The sequence below is a fragment of the Microtus pennsylvanicus genome, chromosome 14 (genome assembly GCF_037038515.1).
Source record: "Microtus pennsylvanicus isolate mMicPen1 chromosome 14, mMicPen1.hap1, whole genome shotgun sequence".
Classification (NCBI taxonomy): Eukaryota; Metazoa; Chordata; class Mammalia; order Rodentia; family Cricetidae; genus Microtus; species Microtus pennsylvanicus.
This window is the reverse complement of record NC_134592.1, coordinates 31,684,071-31,705,368: the sequence shown is the minus strand read 5'-3', so window position 1 is coordinate 31,705,368 and position 21,298 is coordinate 31,684,071. Positions and strand designations below refer to the sequence as shown.

The 21,298-nt window shown below is 45.6% G+C and overlaps 2 protein-coding genes across 5 annotated transcripts in view; both read left to right on the top strand.

The window, feature by feature from the left end:
• The first annotated feature begins 1,703 nt into the window (after window positions 1-1,703).
• On the top strand, window positions 1,704-7,650 carry LOC142835035 (acyl-coenzyme A thioesterase 5-like). Of its 3 annotated transcripts, none has more exons than XM_075948137.1 (4): window positions 1,704-2,396; window positions 3,752-3,954; window positions 5,954-6,142; window positions 6,267-6,681. In XM_075948137.1, exons 1-4 carry the CDS (start codon window positions 1,943-1,945, stop codon window positions 6,534-6,536), a joined length of 1,116 nt encoding a protein of 371 aa, XP_075804252.1. In that variant the 5' UTR covers window positions 1,704-1,942; the 3' UTR covers window positions 6,537-6,681. The 3 variants fall into 3 exon arrangements, 2 of the variants coding, with proteins under 2 accessions (XP_075804252.1, XP_075804250.1); XR_012907713.1 differs by adding an exon at window positions 7,335-7,650 and having other exon boundaries at window positions 1,706-2,396; window positions 5,954-6,647; XM_075948135.1 differs by having other exon boundaries at window positions 1,706-2,396; window positions 5,954-6,681.
• A 2,385-nt stretch (window positions 7,651-10,035) lies between these two features.
• LOC142835297 (dynein axonemal light chain 1) overlaps window positions 10,036-21,298 on the top strand; it is a 41,588-nt gene continuing 30,325 nt past the window's right edge. The window contains exons 1-3 of one of the 2 annotated variants that reach the window (XM_075948740.1): window positions 10,036-10,949; window positions 15,015-15,217; window positions 17,486-20,291. In XM_075948740.1, coding sequence (XP_075804855.1) covers window positions 10,496-10,949; window positions 15,015-15,217; window positions 17,486-18,091 — 1,263 coding nt within the window. In that variant the 5' untranslated portion in view covers window positions 10,036-10,495 and the 3' untranslated portion in view covers window positions 18,092-20,291. Of the gene's footprint in view, window positions 10,950-15,014; window positions 15,218-17,485; window positions 20,292-21,298 lie in introns of those variants that run through there. The other variant, XM_075948742.1, reaches the window with a different exon arrangement.

Here is a 21,298-nt window from a genome sequence, read left to right as displayed (position 1 = left end):
GCAAAGGTAGGCCAAGCGAACCAGAATGTAGCTAGTCCTCTCTGTGTTATCTCTTTCAGTTAAAAAACAACCTGAGCAGCAGCAGCAGATGGCACAGTGTACTTAGCTGACTGTCTCAATGACTCTGCTCGTCCTAAGTTCTTGGGGTATGTGATAGAGTAAACCTATACAAGATAGCAGTTATAACCAAGGTACCAAAAATAATGTCAAGAGGAGTCCCCACATTCACAAATGATGCCTCTGATATGTACAGAAAATTTTAGATTAAAAGCCTTCACAATAAGATGAAAAGACACATTCAGATATTCCTAGTGGAAGCTGGGCAGTGGTGGCAGCAAATGCCCTTAATCTCAGGACTTGGGAGGCAGACAGAGAGAGAGAGAGACAGAGACAGAGACAGAGATAGAGACAGAGATCTTTGAAAGGTGGTGACTTCTAGAAGATCTTTAGGCCACTGGGAGTGTGCCCATGAATGGAGTTGTGGAATCCTAATGTCTTTCTTTCTAACTTGCAATGTAGACATAGGTGGACCTCATTTTGCCATCTGGTATACCCGGATCTTGAACTGGATTAGAGAAACGTTAAACATTTTCTCCTCATAAATTAATATCCTGGATATCTCATTGCTATAATGTACACCTGACTAAAACAATTATCTTTTGGAAACAAAAAAATGTCTGTAGCAAAAGAGTGGCTCCTGGCGTCTTGTAGTGAGTGATCCATTTTTGGATCTTGTCCTTTTCTTTTCTTTTTCTTTTTCTTTTTGTTTTTCAAGAGAGGGTTTCTCTGTGTAACAGTCCTGGCTGTCCTGGAATTTGCTCTGCAGACCAGACTGACCTCTGCCTCACAGAGATCTGCCTGCCTCTGCCTCGTGAGTGCCGGGACTAAAGGTGTGTGCCACCATCACGGCCCAGCCTGGATCTTGTCTTTGTAAGGATATAGCCACACAATGTGTGTATAAACTCTCTACACAATCGACCTGTTCTCATATGTAGCTTGCTATGTTTCAAAGTGTCTCTCAAAGCTTGTGTGGTAGAAACTTAACCACTGGTAGGTAGAAACTTAGAGAGGACTCTGTGCTGGTAAACAGAGTGGGTTATAGCAGGTGTGGGTTATCTTTAGTTTTCTTTTTGAAGGCTGAGTTTGACCTTTTTTTTTTTCTTGTATGCTTTGTCTGTGGGTTTGTTTAAAACGGGACCTCTCTATGTATCCCAGGCTGGCTTTGAATTATAATGATCCTCCTGTTTCTGGGTCATTACACCCAAATTTGAGTGCTGTTTGCTTTCTGCTAGCGAATGACATGTGACCAAATACTGCCTTCCCACTTCAATTTGGACTTTCCAGAACGCAAAACTACCAGAATTTTTTTATTGCCAGGCGTTAGTGGCACATGCCTTTAATCCCAGCACTTAGGAAGCAGAGTCAGGCGGATCTATGTGAGTTTGAGGCCAGCATGGTCTACAAGAGCTAGTTCCAGGACAGGTTCTAAAGCTACAGAGAAACGCAGTCTTGAAAAAAAAAAAAACAAAAGCATACAACAACAACAACAACAACAAAATCTGTTATAAATTATCCAACGTTACATATTTCCCTAGAGTAGCAAAAGTAGCCTAAAATGAAAGTAGGAGTTGTTTGTTTGCTTTTACAAAAAAACTGCTACCTAATCTACGCAAGGACCAGACTTTGCCTTCTTCACCTATTGTCACTACCAATCCACGTGGGCAGAATCTCGTGACCTGACTTGACCCCACTGCTACTCTGACTTCCCCTGTCAGTCTGCAGACACCAGCCCGTTTTCTGTCTCTGTTTTCCCTGAGAAACGCGACCGACGGCTCGGGACCTCCCAGAGACCGACCAAGACGGCTCCACAGCAGGCCAGGCTCCGCTCCAGACTCGCGTGGAGCTCCCCAAGGCGTCTGGCTCCAGCTCCAGTCCTGGCATAATGGCGACGCTGAGCCTGGAGCCCGCGGGCCGCAGCTGCTGGGACGAGCCGCTGAGCATCTCCGTGCGCGGCCTGGCCCCCGAACAGCCCGTCACGCTGCGCGCCGCCCTGCGAGACGAGAGAGGCGCGCTCTTCCGCGCCCACGCGCGCTACCGCGCCGACCCCCACGGCGAGCTGGACCTGGCGCGCGCGCCCGCGCTGGGCGGCAGCTTCGCGGGGCTCGAGCCCATGGGGCTGCTCTGGGCCATGGAGCCCGACCGGCCGCTCTGGCGTCTGATCAAGCGCGACGTGCAGACGCCCTTCGTGGTGGAGCTGGAGGTGATGGACGGCCACGAGCCCGACAGCGGGCGGCTGCTGGCGCGGGCCGTGCACGAGCGGCACTTCATGGCTCCCGGAGTGCGGCGCGTGCCCGTGCGCGAGGGCCGTGTGCGCGCCACCCTCTTCCTGCCTCCAGGTGAGCAGCCCTCCTTCGGGGAGCCAGGTTCAGGGCCTGGCCCTTTCTAACCCTGTCTACCATTTGTCTCTGGGCTTTCTCCTTTTCTTACTTCTGTATATCTTACTTTCACTCTTACTGTGGTGGATGGCAATGTGGCTGTCCCTCAAAGTCCTCTTCTACTTCTTGCTTCCTCATGGGCATCAGTGTTTCCTTCCAATTCTAATATCAGGTGTGGTAGCTTGAATGTAATTGGCCCCATAATCTCAGAGGGAGTGGCAATATTAGGAGGTGTGACTTTCTTGGAGTGGGTCTGGCCTTGTTGGAGGAAGTGGGAGTGGGCTTTGAAGTTTCCAGTGCTCAGGATACTGCCTAGTAACTCAGTCCACTTCCTGTTGCCTGTGAGATGTTGTAGCACATCTCAGTTGGGTGTGGTGGCACATGTGCTTAATCCCGCACACAAGAAGCAGGCAGATCTCTGTATATTCAAGGCCAGCTTGGTCTACAGAGTGAGTTCTAGGACAACCAAAGATACACAGAGAAATTATGTTTCTGGAAAGATGGCTCAGGGGTTAAAAGCATGGGTTGTTCTTGTAGGGACTATGGCTTCAATTCCCAGCACCCACTGGCAGTTCACAACTATCTGTAACTCCAGTTCTCGGTATCTGACTATGTCTTCTGGCATCCTTGGGTTCCAGGCACACAAGTACTATACATAAGCATGCAAGAAAAAAACATTGTTTCACATAAAATAAGAAACCTTTAAAATAATGTTATAAAAAATTACAAACTTGGGACAGAATTTACAGACATTATATAAGATGTAGAATTCCTTTAAAGATTTTTTACAGGTATACCAATGGAGGACTTTCATTTCATAATAGCTGAGAGATCAAATGATCATATTTTTACTACAGGCATCAAAAACAGATTTGGGATGATTTATGTAAGAACATATTTACAAGCCGGGCGGTGGTGGCGCACGCCTTTAATCCCAGCACTTGGGAGGCAGAGGCAGGCGGATCTCTGGGAGTTCGAGGCCAGCCTGGTCTACAAGAGCTAGTTCCAGGACAGGCACCAAAGCTACAGAGAAAACCTGTCTCGAAAAACAAAAAAAAAACAAAACAAAAAAAAAACATATTTACAAGTCATAGATGTGAGAAAGCAATCGATAAAGATATCAGAAAATAGTTCTCCCTCTCCTGTCACTCAGAAGCTATGGGCCCCTCTGTTGTAATATCCAATGAGGTCTTCCCTGAGTAGGAGAGGAGGTTTGGATTCCTTTAACTTCTCTTCCTTGCTCCCGTTTACATGAAAAAAAACAAATTCTTAAATTCATTTGAGGACTACTGGCTTTGTTTTTTATTTTTCCTAAGGAAATGGACCCTTTCCTGGGATCATAGACCTTTTTGGAGTTGGAGGTGGCCTTCTGGAGTATCGGGCTAGTCTGCTGGCTGGGAAGGGCTTTGCTGTCCTGGCTCTGGCCTATTATAAGTACGATGACCTCCCCAAGAGCATGCACACATTCCACCTGGAGTACTTTGAGGAAGCTGTGAACTACCTGCTCAGTCACCCTCAGGTTGGTTGTTATTTTTGTCTTTTGGTTTAGAAACTATGGTCCTAAAACATCCACCCACCAAGAAGCATTGTGAGACAATCAAATCTTCATTTTCAAAGTATAAATCAAAGTAAATTTGTGAACTGGATGATATTTCAGGGCATTGATCTGGTCAAGCAGTCTGAGGATGAAATATATCAGATCAAAGCGAGGTCTTGTGGTATGCTAGAAAGGGAGCCTGCTGGGACACAGGCACATTCAGCACATAGTGGAAGATACCAGGTTGAACAGGTGACTCAGCCATTAAGATCACTTGCTGATCTTCCAGAGGACCAGAGTTGGGTTGCCAGCACCCAGGTCAAGTGGCTCCTAATTGCCTGTTCTTCCAGCTCCAGGAAGTAGGAGTCAATCTTCTGGCTTCTGAGTGTAGCTTTGCACACACAGACATAGTCAGGGAAAAACACACACACACACACACACACACACACACACACACACACACACACACACACACACACACACAATCTAAAACAATCTTACTTGACTCAGGACCACAGAAAAGGTGGGTCCCTTAGCAGCATTATTGTTTTGCATGAGTGTGTCTCCACCCTTGGTTTTGTTCTGAGCACTAAATGATTCATAAGTCCCTGCAACAGGACCTACCATGAACTGATAAATGTCATTCACTTGGGAAACAATACAGGAGTTATAGGGGGCTAAAAGTGAGGAAGACCAGGGCCAAGGCAGGGATGGCTGTGGAAGAAAGAAAATCATTCAGTGTGAACAAGGATATAAGAGGCCATGCCTGAAGAACAGCAGAAGCAAGTGTTGGCAGGAAGAGCCTGCCTGTGCATGGGGCAAAGCCTGCCTGCCTGTTAGAGGCAGAAGAGCTGCTGTCTGGGAGCTTAGGGTGTTGTAAACATTACAATGAAAGCCTTCTCACTGGTCCCACATAGACCCATGGCCTGGCTCTACAACATGAAATTGTGTAACTTCAATAACCCTGTCCCCACTCTCCAAAGCCTGTCAGTGGTTTTGAATAAACTGTTTTATTTCCCTAAACACCCTCTTTTAAAAAACAATTCTTAATTTGAATAAGAAATTTTTTTGTTTGAAGCATCTCCCTCTTCTCCAGTACATGCATCTTGAACTCTTACACATAACCAGAATCTTACCTCAGTTTACTGTGATGCTTGCTGAATGATCATAAACTCATGGGAATGTAGTGCCCAGCACTGTAAATACATCACAGATGAAAAGAAGAGTTTTGGGGGGAGGGGGAGGGAAATGAGAGGAGGAGAGGAGATGGACATTTTATTTTTAAGTAAAAATAAAAATAAAATAAATAAATAAAGAAAGAAAAGGCTTTCCTGACTTGTCCACATTCTTCCTTTGACAAATTCATGCTCAGGAATGTACCTGTTATTTTTTTTATTTCAAGCTTCATGTAGACTATGGTGTTACAAAATATGCCTTTACACTGTGTGAAGATTTGTTTATGTGACTGGTTTAAGAAAAAGTGGGATGGCCAATAGCTAGACAGGAAGAGGCTAGGTGGGACTCTGGGACGGTGACATCTATAGGATCAGAGGAAAGGCAGAGTCGCCAGTCAGACACAGAGGAAGCAGGTATCCAAGCACAGAATACAGGTATCCAAGTCACGTAAAAGAATGTGGATTAAAAGATGTGGCTTCCTGTAAGTTATAACAACTAGTTAGGAAGGAACAAGCTTAAGCTGAGGCTAAGCATTTATAATGAACGAGAAATCTCTGTGTGGTTATTTGGGAGCTGGCAGGTGGGACAGAGAAAGACTAGTTACACTGTGGGACTTAGCACTGAGTCTCACCACTTAGCACTCATCTCACCACTAAGGATTTGAAGAGACCTAATCACCTTTCAAAACCCGGATGGTGCAGAGTGAGAGTCAGGCTCAGGGCCACCCTCCATCCCTAGGTTGGCACCACTAACTGCCCTACCCTCTAGATGCACTTATTCCCTTTCTTTTCTCTCTCTTTCTTAGGTCAAGGGACCAGGAATTGGCCTGCTGGGGATTTCCAAAGGGGCTGACCTCTGCCTATCCATGGCCTCTTTCCTGAAAGGCATTACAGCGGCTGTCATAATCAATGGCTCTATGGCCAACGTTGCTGGAACATTGCACTACAAGAATGAGACCCTGCCCCCTTTGAGCATTAACATGAATCGAATCAGAGTGACCGAAGATGGCCTTAGAGATATTTTGGAAGCCCTGAATTGCCCTTTAGAAGGCCCTGACCAGAAGAGCATCATCCCTGTGGAAAGGTCTGACTCCACCTTCTTGTTCCTTGTGGGTCAAGATGACCGCAACTGGAAGAGTGAATTCTTTGCGAATGAGATCTCCAAACGCTTACAGGCCCATGGGAAGGAGAAGCCCCAGATCATCTGCTACCCAGAAGCAGGGCACTACATTGAGCCCCCTTACTTTCCTTGGTGCAAGGCTTCCTTACATGCCAATTTTAACATGCCTGTCCTCTTTGGGGGAGAGCCCAGGGCTCATTCCATGGCCCAGGTGGATGCATGGCAGCACCTCCAGACTTTCTTCCACAAACATTTGGGTTCTGAAGTGAGAACAATCCCAGCAAAACTGTGATTTTTTTTTTTTGTGAGTAGTGACACTTGTGATGTTGATCCCTCCTGAGAAGTCTGCCACTGTTAGGATGTGCATGTATTTTTCTCTCCTTTAATAAAGTCTTGAGTTTCCCCACCCCCAAAGGTTTTATGGACTGAGTCCTCATTGATTTGAGGACACAGTGGTTCCTACCTTCTTATGGCAATGAAGATTGAGCCCAGGGCATATGCATGGTAGGCTAGCTCTCAGCTGCTGAGCTCTCCCACTCTCCCTTAGAGGACAGTGGTTTTAAAGAAACTTGAGAAGTTGAGGAGCATTTCTGCTCCCCGGCACAGCATGTGACTGACAACTCCAGTTATAGGAGGAGAAGTGAGCAACATGGCCTGGCCGTGCCTGCTACATAACGCGGTCCAGTAACTATGTGCTAGATGACTGTAAATAAATCTGTAACTGCTGCACAAGAAAGCATGTGCAGTGGCCCCTTGTGTCTGTGTTGGTGAGATCCACATGGCAGACTCTATCACTGCCCATGGGTTGAATTATTTGAAACTTATTCCGGCCATTGTTCCTTAGACACTATGTAACAGTTTAGGAGCTATTTGTGCAGAGCTAGTGTTACACTTAGGGACATAAATATTCTGGATGTGATCATATTGTTTTAAAGATTTTTCAGACTACATGCCACTTCCACACCATTTTATATCAAGTACATAAATCATAGCAGTTTGGAGGTCCAGGTAGGCAACCCCCAGTGAATGCCTTGGAGCAGCTATAATGAACACAGTAGAAGTAAATCTTTCAGTTTTTGGAAGTTGGAGCAAAATCTACATGGGAAGTAGAAAAAGACAAGATCTCCTGAGTAAATTGGGAGCATGGGAATCATGGGAGAGGATTGAAGGGGAGGGGAGAGGAAAGGAGTGGAGCAGAGAAAGATGCATAGCTCAATAAAATCAATAAAAAAAATATTCTCACTAGCATGCTCACACTTGGTATCTGAGAATACTGTATATCAATTTAGAAAAAAGAAATAAGATGATCTTAGGATTTTTTCCTAATGATTACCATGCAGAAAATATATTGTAAAAATCGAGGCATGGACGATTACAAAGCACACCCTGTTTTCCTTACAGATCTGTGGTAGCTGAGGTGGACAAACTCTGAGACACTGTAAGGTTCACTTCACTTGAATTTAGGATAACGGAAATAATGAAAAGGAAATGTCCCACCAAAGCTTCCAAGTCATTTGCACTCAGAAGGCATGTAGTGTGTTTCAACAAACCTGTCTCTGATGTACCAGAACTGAAGCCAAACAGGGTAGATGCCAGGAGACCAAAGAAAGAAAGAGACGGTTCCAGAAGTAAATCGGATAAAATTTCCTAGGGACTTACAGACAGAAACATGTCTTGAGCAGAAACATGACAGGAAGATGTTTTGCATCCAATCATAGGATAAAGGTTTTATGCCCTACGTTTGGCAAAGGTAGGCCATGAGAACTGGAATGGAGCTAGTCTTCTCTGTGTTATCTCTTTCAGTTAAAAAAGAACCTGAGCCGGGCGATGGTGGCGCACGCCTTTAATCCCAGCACTCGGGAGGCAGAGGTAGGCGGATCTCTGTGAGTTCGAGACCAGCCTGGTCTACAGAGCTAGTTCCAGGACAGGCTCCAAAGCCACAGAGAAACCCTGTCTCGAAAAACCAAAAAAAAAAAACCAAAAAAAAAAAAAAAAAAAAAAAAAAAGAACCTGAGCAGCAGCAGATGGCACAGCGTGCTTAGCTGACTGTCTCAATGACTCTGCTCGTCCTAAGTTCTTGGGGTATGTGATAGAGTAAACCTATATGAGATAGCAGTAATACCCAAGGCACCAATAATAACGTCAAGTGGACAGTGTCACAAATGATGCCTTTGATATGTAGAGAAAATTTTAGATTAAAAGGCTTCACAATGAGATGAAAAGAAAAATTCAAATATTCCTAGTTGAAGCTGGGTGGGGGTGGCAGCACATGCCCTTAATCTCAAGACTTGGGAGGCAGAGAGAGATAGAGAGAGAGAGAGAGAGAGAGAGAGAGAGAGAGAGAGAGATATCTTTGAAAGGTGGTGACTTCTAGAAGATCTTTAGGCCACTGGGAGTGTGCCCATGAGTGGAGTTGTGGAATCCTAATGTCTTTCTTTCTAATCTGCGATGTAGATGTAGACATAGGTGGACCTCACTTTGCCATTTGGTATACCCAGACCTTGGACTGGATTAGAGAAACGTTAAACATTTTCTCCTCATAAATTACTATCCTGGATATCTCAGTGCTGTAATGTAAACCTGACTAAAATAATTATCATTTAGAAAGAAAAAAATGTCTGTAGCAAAAGAGTGGCTCCTGGCGTCTGGTAGTGAGTGATCCATTTTTGGATCTTGTCCTTTTCTTTTCTTTTTCTTTTTTTGTTTTTGTTTTTCAAGAGAGGGTTTCTCTGTGTAACAGTCCTGGCTGTCCTGGAACTTGCTCTGCAGACCAGGCTGACCTCTGCCTCACAGAGATCTGCCTGCCTCTGCCTCGTGAGTGCTGGGACTAAAGGTGTGCGCCACCATCACGGCCCAGCCTGGATCTTGTTTTATAAGGACATGACCACACGATTGTGTGTATAAGTTCTCTTTACACAATCGACCTGTTCTCGTATGTAGTTTGCTATGTTTCAAAGTGTCTCTCAAAGCTTGTGTGGTAGAAAATTAACCACTGGTAGGTAGAAACTTAGAGAGGACTCTGTGCTGGTAAACAGAGTGGATTATAGCAGGTGTGGGTTATCTTTAGTTTTTCTCTTTGAAGGCTGAGTTTAGCCATTTTGTTTTTTTGCATGCTTTGTCTGTGGGTTTGTTTAAAATGGGACTTCTCTATGTATCCCAGGCTGGCTTTGAATTATAATGATCCTCCTGTCTCTGGGTCATTACACCCAAATTTGAGTGCTGTTTGCTTTTCGCTAGCGAATGACATGTGACTAAATACTGTCTTCCCACTTCAATTTGGACTTTCCAGAACTCAAAACTATCAGAAATATCTTTATTGCCAGGCGTTAGTGTTAGGCTGGGAGCCTAGGCCCCAGTCCCTGGCATCTATCTCAGCCCCCAGGCCTGGTCTGGACTTCAAATCCCAGCAGGCCAGTCCTGACCCTTCCCTGAGAGTGGGGTCGGGACCGCTCCCCAGGGTACTTAAGTGATCCCCCAAAAGAAGAACACGTGGTCCCCCTTTCTTCCTCCCGGGGTCTCTCTCGTTCCTGTGGCTTCCTGGTTTCCCCCTCGGGGCCATCCGAGAGCGCAGATCTCCCATTAAACCTGGATATTTCTTAATTTGGCTTGTTTTGATTGGGAATTTTTGCGTCGTCAGAGAGCTCGCTTAGGAAATATTCCTAACATTTTTAGGAAATATTCCTAACAGTTAGTGGCACACGCTTTTAATCCCAGCACTCGGGAAGCAGAGGCAGGCCGATCTCTGTGAGTTTGAGGCCAGCCTGGTCTACAAGAGCTAGTTCCAAGTCAGGTTTTAAAGCTACAGAGAAACCCTGTCTTGAAACCACCCCCCCCCCCCAAAAAAATCTGTTATAAATTATCCAACGTTACATATTTCCCTAGAGTAGCAAAAGTAGCCTAAAATGAAAGTAGGAGTTGTTTGTTTGCTTTTACAAAAAACTGCTACCTAATCTACGCAAGGACCGGACTTTGCCTTCTTCACCTCCTGTCACTACCAATCCACGTGAGCACAATCTCGTGGCCTGACTTGGCCCCACCGCTACTCTGACCACCCCTGTCAGTCTGCAAACACCAGCCCGTTTTCTGTCTCTGTTTTCCCTGAGCAACGCGACCGACGGCTTGGGACCTCCCAGAGACCGACCAAGACGGCTCCACAGCAGGCCAGGCTCCGCTCCGGACTCGCGTGGAGCTCCCCAAGGCGTCTGGCTCCAGCTCCAGTCCTGGCATAATGGCGACGCTGAGCCTGGAGCCCGCGGGCCGCAGCTGCTGGGACGAGCCGCTGAGCATCTCCGTGCGCGGCCTGGCCCCCGAGCAGCCCGTCACGCTGCGCGCCGCCCTGCGCGACGAGAAAGGCGGGCTCTTCCGCGCCCACGCGCGCTACCGCGCCGACCCCCACGGCGAGCTGGACCTGGCGCGCGCGCCCGCGCTGGGCGGCAGCTTCGCGGGGCTCGAGCCCATGGGGCTGCTCTGGGCCATGGAGCCCGACCGGCCGCTCTGGCGTCTGATCAAGCGCGACGTGCAGACGCCCTTCGTGGTGGAGCTGGAGGTGCTGGACGGCCACGAGCCCGACGGCGGGCGGCTGCTGGCGCGGACTGTGCACGAGCGTCACTTCATGGCTCCCGGAGTGCGGCGCGTGCCCGTGCGCGAGGGCCGTGTGCGCGCCACGCTCTTCCTGCCTCCAGGTGAGCAGCCCCCCAGGTCTGTGCTCTCAGCCTAGACTGATCTCTGTTCCTGCATAAACCTGGTGGAACAGTCACATAATTATGGTACTTCCGCATTCCAAAGCCTGCCAGTCGTTTTAAATGGAAAATTTTGTAGCAAGTCTCATCCCTTAAGGCACCGTGAATACCTCAGCTTTATGCTGAAGAGGGCATTCAACTTTAGAGTATTGAAATCCACTAAATGCTGCAGTGCGGGTGCATTTGAAGTACCGATGTAATCAATAACTTATGCCTGTCGTAATAGTGACTTTGGTCTCCTTTCACATCGAACTTTCAAAGATCCTTACACCCACAAATGAAGACAATGTACCCTAATCATTAAAACGCATATGAATGTCCCTGGCAGTCCTCCCCAACTGTAAACAAGCTGAAGATGCTTCTCAGCCTAGGGTGACTTTTGCCCGTCCATGAAGACATTTAGCAATATCTGCAGAGATTTTTGTTTGTCAAAAATGAAGGCAGGAAACGCTGTTCCCATCTAGCTGGTAGGGTCCAAATACTGAACAGCCTCAGAACAAACTATCTTGTTCCAAATGGATACAGTGGGCTAGGGAGATCGCTTAATTGGCAAAGTGCTTGTTTGGCAACCATGAAGACTCGAGTTCAGGTACTCAGCCCCTCAGGACCCATGTTAAAAGCGGGGCCCCATATTCCATGCCTATAACCGCAGCCTGGAAGAACAGACAGAATTCCTGCAGCTTGTTAGCATACCATTCCGGCCTGCCGGTGAGCTCCAGGTTTAGAACTAGTCTCCAAAAGTAAGGTGAAGAACCATTGAAGCTGGGCAGTAGTGGCGTATGCCTTTAATCCCAGCACTTGGGAGGCAGGGGCAAGTGGATCTCTATGAGTTCAAGGCCAGCCTGTTTTACACAGCTAGTTCCAGGACAGCTAGAGCTGTTACACAGAGAAATCCTGATTCAAAACAACAACAACAAAAGAACTATTGAGGAAGATACCCAATATTGATCTTTGACACACACACACACACACACACACACATTTGCCTAGGGGTGCCCTAGTGAAAAGGAGATGGGTGTGCTGGGCTAAGGTCCATCTGGTGATCCTATCTGCAACAATTGGAACATTAGGTATTTCTTTTGTATAGTCTGTTCCTGGGTGGTACCTGAGTAGTCTCTGATGAGCCTGTCATAGCTAGGCCCTACAACACATACATCAGGGCACACTCACATTCACACACACGCTCAAATACTCACATGCACGTCACATACATACACAAGTGGATTACGGTGATTGGAATAAAAATGGCTGCCATAAATAAGAGGTGTGGTCTTATTGGAGTAGGTGTGGCTTTGTTAGAGGAAGTGCATCACTAGGGAGTGACTTCAAGCTCTCAGAAGCTCAAGCCAGGCCTCGTGACTCCGCGTCTCTTTCTGATGACTGTGGGTCCAGATGTAGAACTGTCGGCTCCTTCTCCAGCACCATGTCTACCTGCATGCCACATGCTTCCCACCGTGACAATAATGGGCTAATTTGAACTGTAACCCACCTGGTTAAGTGTTTTCCTTTAAAAGAGCTGCTATGGTCAGGGTGTCTCTTCACAGCAATGGAAAGCCTAACTAAGACATGGATGCTGTTCTGATGCTGACAAACCCTGGTCTGAGAGAATAGGGTGCAGTCCATGTAAACAGTGGAAAGGCAGTCACTGGCATACCCCTCCAATCACAGAAAAGGGCTAGAGTCACGGCGGTACACAGAATTTTGAAACTGAATGTGGTGGTGGTTGTACAAAGGAAGAGAATGTGCCTCCTTCTTACAGCACTTTCTAACCTGAACTAGAGACTGCTTGGTACAACGGGAACTCTGCAACCTGAACGGAGTCCTACTCCATTTCTCTGTCTCCGTTTCTGGAGACTTCCACACGACTTTAGAAGGAGCTCTGTAAATCACCCTGACTGATTCAGTCATCCTAGTCACCTTGCTGCTGCTGTGAAGAGACACCGTGACCGAAGCAGTTCTTCTGAAAGAAAGCATTGAATTGGGGGCTTGATTACCTTTTCTGGGGTTTAGTCCATCATCATGGTGAGGATCATGGCAGCGTGTAGGCAGGAGCTGGAGCAGTAGGTGAGAGCTACATCCTGGTCCATAGGCAGAGAGGGCAACACTGGGCCTTGTGTGGGCTTTGGAAACCTCAAAGCCCACTCCCAGTGATATGCTTCCCCCAATAAGGCCACGCCTCCTAATCCTTCTCAAATAGTGCTACCCCCTAATGACAAAGCATTCAAGTTTATGGACCTCTGGGGCCCATCCTATTCAAACCACCACAGTGTTATAAAGTCTTTCAGTAAGGACAAGTAAACAACATGATTTCCAAGTAAATTATTTAAATAGTGTGTTGGCATACATTTGAAATTCCAGCACCCCAGAGGCAGGGGCAGGAGGATCAGGAGCTCAAGATCCTGGGTTACGGGGCTGGAGAGATGGCTCAGCGGTTAAGAGCATTGCCTGCTCTTCCAAAGGTCCTGAGTTCAATTCCCAACCATCTGTAATGAGGTCTAGTGCCCTCTTCTGGCCTGTAGGCATACATGTAGACAGAATATTGTATACATAATAAATAAATAAATAAAAATATTTAAAAAGAAAAAAAGATCCTGGGTTACCAAGCAAGTTTGAGGCAAGCATGCGCTGCATGAGACTTAAAGAACAAGAGGGAAATGAAGAAAAAAGAGAATGAGAAAAGAAAAACAAAAAGAAAATTTCATTGTTTACTGTGTGACCTGAGCTGGTTTGAATGAGCATGGCCTCCATGGGCTTCTATATTTGAATGCCTTGTCCCCAGTTGATAGAGCTGTTTGGAAAGGATTAAGAGGTGTGGCCTTGTTGAGGGAGGTGTGCCACTGCGGTGGCTTTTGAGGCTGCAAAAGGCAACAATATTCTCCGTTCTCTCCACATTGTGCTTGTGGATCAAGAAAAGAGCTGTCAGCTACTGCTCCAGTACTGCTGCCACGCTCCCGTATCAGCCCCTCCCACGATTATCATATATTCCAACCCTCTGTAATTGTGAGCATCAAACTAGATCCTTTCTTTTATTAGTTGCCTTGGTCATCGTGATTTTATCACAGCAATGAAAAAGAAACTAAGACAGGATCTACCAAAATTTGGGGCAAAATTTATAGCATAATAGAAATTACTCTTATCCAGAGAATCCAGTGTGGCAGGTACTCAGAGAAGGACATGCAGGCTAAGGCACCAGGGAGAACACATCTGACACAATCTAATCCAACTCAGCCTTGCGGACACATTGGAAAGACTGTCTGGAAGGGGTCGAACCTAAAGTGAAGTCGGCAAACTGAGAAGTTGAGCAGGTCAAAGTCAGGAGAGAGAGAAAAATAGCACAATCAGCAAAAGAAACAGTAGATATAAATATTCAGGGGTCAAAACAACTTGGCAGGTGCAGGGTGCCCTTCTTTAAAAGTAGAAAAGATGACAAGGAGAGGAGAAGACCCTTTAGTAACCCCGGGTGAACATATAGAGCATTCGCAGATACTCTCCGAGGAAACTGAAAAAAGTGGTTGGCAGACATGTGCTATTTTTAAACTTTATTTGTTATTATTTATGACAAATTCTGGGGGGGAAACATTTTGTTCCACTTTTCTCTGCAGATTATTAAAAACAGCCAGCCAGACACAGTGGTGTACACCTTTAATCCCAGGAGGCAGAGGCAGGCAAATCTCTGTGAGTTTGAGGCCAGTCTGTTTATATAGTGACTTACAAGCTAGCCAGAGCTACACAATGAGACCCTGTCAAAAAAAAAAGCCAGATGTGGTGCCACACATCTGTAATTCCCCTGTTGAGAGGCAGAGGCAGGAGGGTCAAGGCCACTGTATACAATGTAGTAAGATCATGTCTCCAAATAAATAAAGTAGGAGGTTTCCTGATTCTCAAATATTCCCAGCCACTGCATCCCTGACTTCAAAGACTTTTTCTTGTTAATTGCCAAAATCTGAATCCCCAAATCTCTTTTGAGCAGCTAAGTCGTTTTGTGATGTGCTGTGTTGTGCTCTGCAGGCAAGGGGAGGTTCCCTGGGATCATCGATTTATTTGGAACCGGCGGTGGGCTGTGTGAATACCGAGCCAGCCTCCTGGCTGGGCACGGTTTTGCTGTACTTGCTCTGGCTTACTTCAGATTTGAAGACCTCCCTGAATATTTGAGTGATGTGCACCTGGAGTACTTTGAAGAAGCCGTGGCCTTTCTGCTGCAGCATCCAAAGGTGAGGCCCAGTGCTGTCCTTAATACAAAGGAGGAGAGGGGAGGGGACTCAAGGCCAGAGCCAAAAGCCTTGTCAGGACGCTGGGCGTTAGAGAGGCAAAGGGAGAGCCAAGCAGTTTCTCAGCAGTGGCTAAGACTATTCCTGTCTCTACCCATCTTTCCTATCTCTTAAGATTTGACTGTTTAGCTTCTTTCCTAACTACCATAACTCTAAAGCACTGCACTAAGAAACCACTAGCCATGGGCTGGATAGATGGCTCAGTGGTTAAGAGCACTGCCTACTCTTCCAAAGGTCCTGAGTTCAATTAACAGCAACCACATGGTGGCTCACAACCATCTGTAATGGGATCTGGTGCCCTCTTCTATATAGCAGGCAGGTAGGCATACATACATACAGGCAGAACACTGTATACATGCTATGTGATGAATATTATTGTACAAGCTAGTTTTATGTCAACTTGACACAAGCTAGAGTCATCAGAGAGGAGGGAACCTCAACTGAGAAAATGCCTACCTAAGATTGGGCTGTCGTTAAACTTGTAGGACATTTTCTTAATTAGTGACTGATGGGGGAGGGCCCAGCCACTTGTGGGTGGTTCCATCCCTGGACGGATGGTCCTGGGTTCTATAAGAAAGCAGGCTGAGCAAGCCGTGAGCAGCACTCCTCCATGGCCTCTGCATCAGCTCCTGCCTCCAGGTTCCTGTCCTGTTTGGGTTCCTGTCCTGACTTCTTCTATGATGGACTGTGATGTGGGAATGTAAGCCAAATAAACCTTTTCCTCTGCAAGTTGCTTTTGGTCATAGCGTTTTATCACAGGAGTTATAACCCTGCCTGACTAAGACAATTATTATGCTTTTATAAAGTATCCGATAGCAGAAAATTTATTGTAGATATTTTCCGTGAACATAAGTGGAATGGAACAAACCTTTGCTGCCATCTAAACTGAGAGTACGGAACGTTCTAATGTTAAGGGTTAGGATGTTTTGTAAAGACTTCAGATACTCTCATTTTGCTGGAGTTCAGGGACAACTCTAGGCAGAGCTATTAAAACCTAAATGAGCTGGGCAGAGTAGCAGGAGGACCTCTGTGAGTTCTGGGCCAGCCAGGTGATCTGGGATTGTGATGGTTTTATTAAGGGGAAATAAGGCCCTAGAAAAATAAGAGATCAAGAGTGGTTCCTGGCCTAGGACCTTTGTTTTACATTACCATGCAATGGCCTTCCTTTGGCTGGATTCTTTCCCACGGGGTGAGGAGCCTGAAGAGCCAAGGAAACTTGTCTGCTTGGAACTCATATGCTCTTAACCACACTCTGGGGGTGTGGAACTCCCACATCCTCTGGCTGGCATCTCTGACCATGTGTCTAAGCCTTGCCTCTTCCCTTTGTTGACCAGAACACATGCACCTAACTTTAAACATGTAAGCTGTGTGTCCACACATAATGGAGGCCCTTTAAGGTGCACAGAAGAAGCAGTGATGGGAAGAGAAGGAAGGTGGGCTGGGATTCAGGATCTGGGGTCCATGGCTGACTCTTCTTGCTACATCAATATAGAACTATGAGTGAGATTGTTTTGTTTTGTTTTGATACAGGGTTTCTCTGTGTAGCCCTGGCTATCCTGGAACTCTCTCTGTAGACCAGGCTGGCCTCAAACTTCAGTTATCCACCTGCCTCTGCCTCCCAAGTGCTGGGATTAAAAGCGTGCACCATCACCGCCCAGCAAGTTCTAAGAGTTTAAATTTAACTTGATCATCCATACATAAACATATATAAACATACAGCCAAGATCAGGAACAACGAGATCTTTGTAATACAGAGGATGTATTACAAAATTAGAGCATCCTAAGTAATACCTGTGTTAGCAACACAGGCGTTGATAAGGACAGTGGCCGTGATGTTCCTTAGGAAAGCAGCCATCGAGAGGCACGGGTCACCGCCTTTGGAGAAGCCAAGAAGGCTGACAATCGGGCCTTTCATCTGATGAGGAGAGAGAACGAGTTGTGGTCTATTCATCAAGATAGAGAAAATATGTAACAGTTTGTTCGTTAGTTTAGTTGATAAGGGCCTTTATGTGTGCTCTTAACCTGCTCTTTATAAACTTCAGATGGTGCGTATAACTCAGAAATCAATTCATTTGTTTATAACGGGCACGTTTCAATTTTGTAGAGTATTGAATAAGGAGGACAAAGAAGTTATGGCCGAGACAGGTACTCGGGGAATATAAACTCACTGCACACTTTCCACTCATGAACCCTGTACTCTTCTCTCCTCAGGTGAAAGGCCCGAATGTCGGCCTTCTTGGTTTCTCTAAAGGTGGTGACCTGTGCCTCTCGATGGCCGCTTTCCTAAGGAACATCACGGCCACCGTCCTTATCAACGCCTGTGTGGCCAACACAATAGCTCCTCTGTATTACAAAGATCTCGTTGTTCCTGATCTCGGCTGTGACATAACAAAACAAAAGACCATGGAGTCAGGCCTTTTGGATTTGGGGGATATTTGGAACAACCCCCTGGAGGAACCTCACCACCGAAGTCTTATTCCACTGGAAAGGGCCCAGGGACCCCTCCTGTTCATTGTGGGCTTGGATGATCATAACTGGAAGAGTGAATCCTATGCTCATATAGCCTGTGGACGGCTACAAGCCCATGGAAAAGGCAAGCCCCAGATAATCTGCTATCCACAAACTGGCCACTGCATCGACCCACCTTACTTCCCTCTTCTCAGAGCTTCTGTGCATGCAGCGTTGGGTGAAGCAGTGTTCTATGGAGGTGAGGCAAGGGCTCACTCAAGGGCACAGGTGGATGCCTGGCAGCAAATCCAGACTTTCTTCCACAAATATCTCAATCGTGAAATACCTGAGAAGCGCAGCAAAATATAACATTGCAACTTTAAACCAAAAGCCATGCGTGAAAGCTCTAGTCATGCAAATTCCTTTGGACTTCCAGAGTACTGAGGAGGCTTTTTTTTGTAGTCTCATATTCACATCCTTGTGTAGACAAGGATGACCTCGAACTTCTGATCCTCCTGCTTCCATCTCTTCAGTGCTGATACTATAACCATACACTTACACTATCATGGTTTTCTGGGTATACACAAAACCTCTCACCAAGCCAATTCTAACTAATAAAAAAAAAGTTTCCTCAGAGATAACAGTGAGAGTCAACTGTAAAACCTTGAGTAATCATCCACCTTGTATTCTAGCTTCCTGTGATGTGAACTCTGGGAGTTTCTGCTTCAACTCATTCCTAGGCAGGCCTGCTGCTGGAGAGACACTAGGGATGTCTAACCTGAACAGGTAAACAAGATTCCAACATCTGTAAAATAAGTGCAAAACTTAGAAATCCATTCTCCCGAATTCTTAGTCATATTAAAAGCATCAAGTGATATAAAAGTCATCTCTTCAAAGATGCCTCCATAGTAACAAGTAGATCTCCACCTCAGGCTCTGCCGGTCACTATGCGGTTGCTCTTGAATAAGCTTTAATCTCTCTAACCCTCCATTTCTTTATCTGTATAGTGGGAAAATAACAAATACTGCATTGAGATGTTATGATTAAACCAGACAATCCCCATGAGAAACTTAAAGAGTTGACCTGAAAGTATTTGCTGCTTTTTTTTTTTTCTGATGAGGATATTGGAAGCAAGAAGTGTTGAGAAGCTCGTCTGAAGGTAAAGGTGTTTGCTGCTCGGTAAATAAACCTGATGACCTGAGTTCAATCACCAGACCCCATGGAAAGGGGACAGGAGAGAAATGGTTCTACAAAGCTGTCCTTCGACCTCTATAAACACATGTACATCACACACACACATACACATACACAATTTTTTTTTTTTTTACAAAATCTGGTTGGTGGAAGAACTAAATCAACCTACCCCAAAACCCATGGATTTCATTGATTATTTGACTCTACTTGTCCTGAGATTTTACCTTCTACTAAAGCTGAATTACATTGTGTGAAGTTCAAGCCAACGGACAGCCACAGAATGAAAGCTCCGAAAGCCAAGTTGGAGAGCTTAGATTCAAACATTTTAAAAATGATTTAAAAAAAAAAAGAAGCCGGGCAGTGGTGGCGCACGCCTTTAATCCCAGCACTCGGGAGGCAGAGGCAGGCGGATCTTTGTGAGTTCGAGACCAGCCTGGTCTACAAGAGCTAGTTCCAGGACAGACTCTAAAACCACGGAGAAACCCTGTCTCGAAAAACCAAAAAAAAAAAAAGAAAGAAAAAAAAAGAAAAAGCTAATAATTTTCCCTAACACTTAGTGGCATGCAGCAGAGGTGATAAACCTGAAATGAGTTCAGTGAGACTTCAAAAGGAAAACGACAAACAAGTCGGAGTGTAAGAAGTCGAGACTATGGTTAACAGACTCTGGAGAGAGGAGAGAAGAGGGCAGGGAGAAAGGGTGATGAACGGGTCTAAGTTCCAGTGAGATGACAGGAAGAGGTGTGCATCCTTCACGGCAGGGTGCTAGGGATAGTGATCACGTTCTGTGTGTTTTCAAAAGTTAGAAGAAAAGATTTTGAATGTATTTTTTTTTTACCATAGGCATGATAAATATTTGTGGAGCTATGGTTAACCTGGCTTAAACATTGTACGATGTATTTATGTATCAAAGCTTCACACATCAGTCCCTTTCTGTTGCTGTGACAAAATACAGTGGCCAACTTCTGGCTTCCAGTCCCACAGGGCTAGAGTCCATAATGACAGGAAGGGCACGAGAGCAGGGGGCTGAAGCAGGAAGCTGCTAGCTAATCACCTTTCTATCCACATGGAGGAAACACACATGCACAAAGACAGAGACACAGAGACGGAGAGAAAAGGAGGGTGCTGGGAGTGGGGAGGCTACAGACTCTCAAAGCCTGTCCCCAGTACATTCTTACTCCATCACGCCTTCATATCCTATAAGTTCCACAACATCCCCCAAAACAGCAACTGGTGACCAAGTATTCAAATATGTGACTCTACGGGGGACCTTTTCCCATCCACATTATCACAGCATGGTACCCCCAAATATGTACAAATTCTTGTTTTTAGACACTTTAAAATAAATTTTTAAATAATAAAACATAACCAAATCCAACCTATTGTCACCTTTTCCTTGATAAACGCAATATTCTTGCATGCACGTCTGGCTGGCTGAAAAAGGCTAATGAATAACCCGAAAAGTAAATACATGTCTGGGTTAACCACCGGCTATTTCAAAAGATTTGTGCAGCTGCACTTGGTGTTCCTTTAATCCCAGCCTCTTGGAAGGCTGAGGCAAGACTGCAAGTTCACAGTCTTCCTGGGTTACAGAGCTAGTTGAAGTCCAACCTGGGTACTTAATTGAAACCTAGACTCAAAATGTCAGAATAAAGGAAAGTGGCTGCAGATGTAGCTCGGTGGTAGAGCACTTGCTTTGGTCTAAGTCACTATACATTCTAGACAACTGAAAATGCAGACTTCTTTTTTTCTTCTGTATTATGTATACAATATTCTGCATGTATGAATATTCTGCATGTATGCCTGAAGACCAGAAGAAGGCACCAGATCTCTTTTTGGATGGTTGTGAGCCCCCATGTGGTTTCTGGGAATTGAACTCAGGACCTCTGGAAGAGGAGTCAGCTGAGCCATCTCTCCAGCCCCCAAAATGCAGACTTCTTATATCTTCTAAAGTATCATTACTTAAGTTAGGCTATTTTATATGCTCACTTTATTTAATTTTTTTTTAGATTTATTTTTTATGTGTTTGGGGTAGAAGCATCACTCCAGCCCCTGGCATCCATATACCCAAAGAGTCTGGGATATTCAAGTTGTGACTCCAACCCAAGCCTACTCCCCTGGAGTTGCTTCTGTCCATACTCTGACTTCAGCAGCAGGAGATTCCCATTAACCAAGAATTAAACTTAACAATATGTATGAGTGTTTTTGCCTGCGTGTGTGTGTGTACACAATGTGGGTCCACATTTTATTCAAAACTTATTAGAAAACACAGATTATGTATATAATAGGCACATTCTTCACTGTATGAGATTCAAGAAGTGCAGAAAAAGTAGCATTTCTCTCAGCTCATTTCCCAATCGCAGCTCTCTTCCAAGACGGCATACT

What these genes read in the sequence shown, in the direction of transcription:
- LOC142835035 (XM_075948135.1), top strand. Translation starts at nt 1,943, where the DNA reads ATGGCGACGCTGAGCCTGGAGCCCGCGGGCCGCAGCTGCTGGGACGAG. An exon ending in CACCCTCTTCCTGCCTCCAG is followed by an intron (nt 2,397 to 3,751) that starts GTGAGCAGCCCT and finishes ATTTTTCCTAAG; the next exon opens with GAAATGGACCCTTTCCTGGG. An exon ending in ACCTGCTCAGTCACCCTCAG is followed by an intron (nt 3,955 to 5,953) that starts GTTGGTTGTTAT and finishes TCTCTTTCTTAG; the next exon opens with GTCAAGGGACCAGGAATTGG.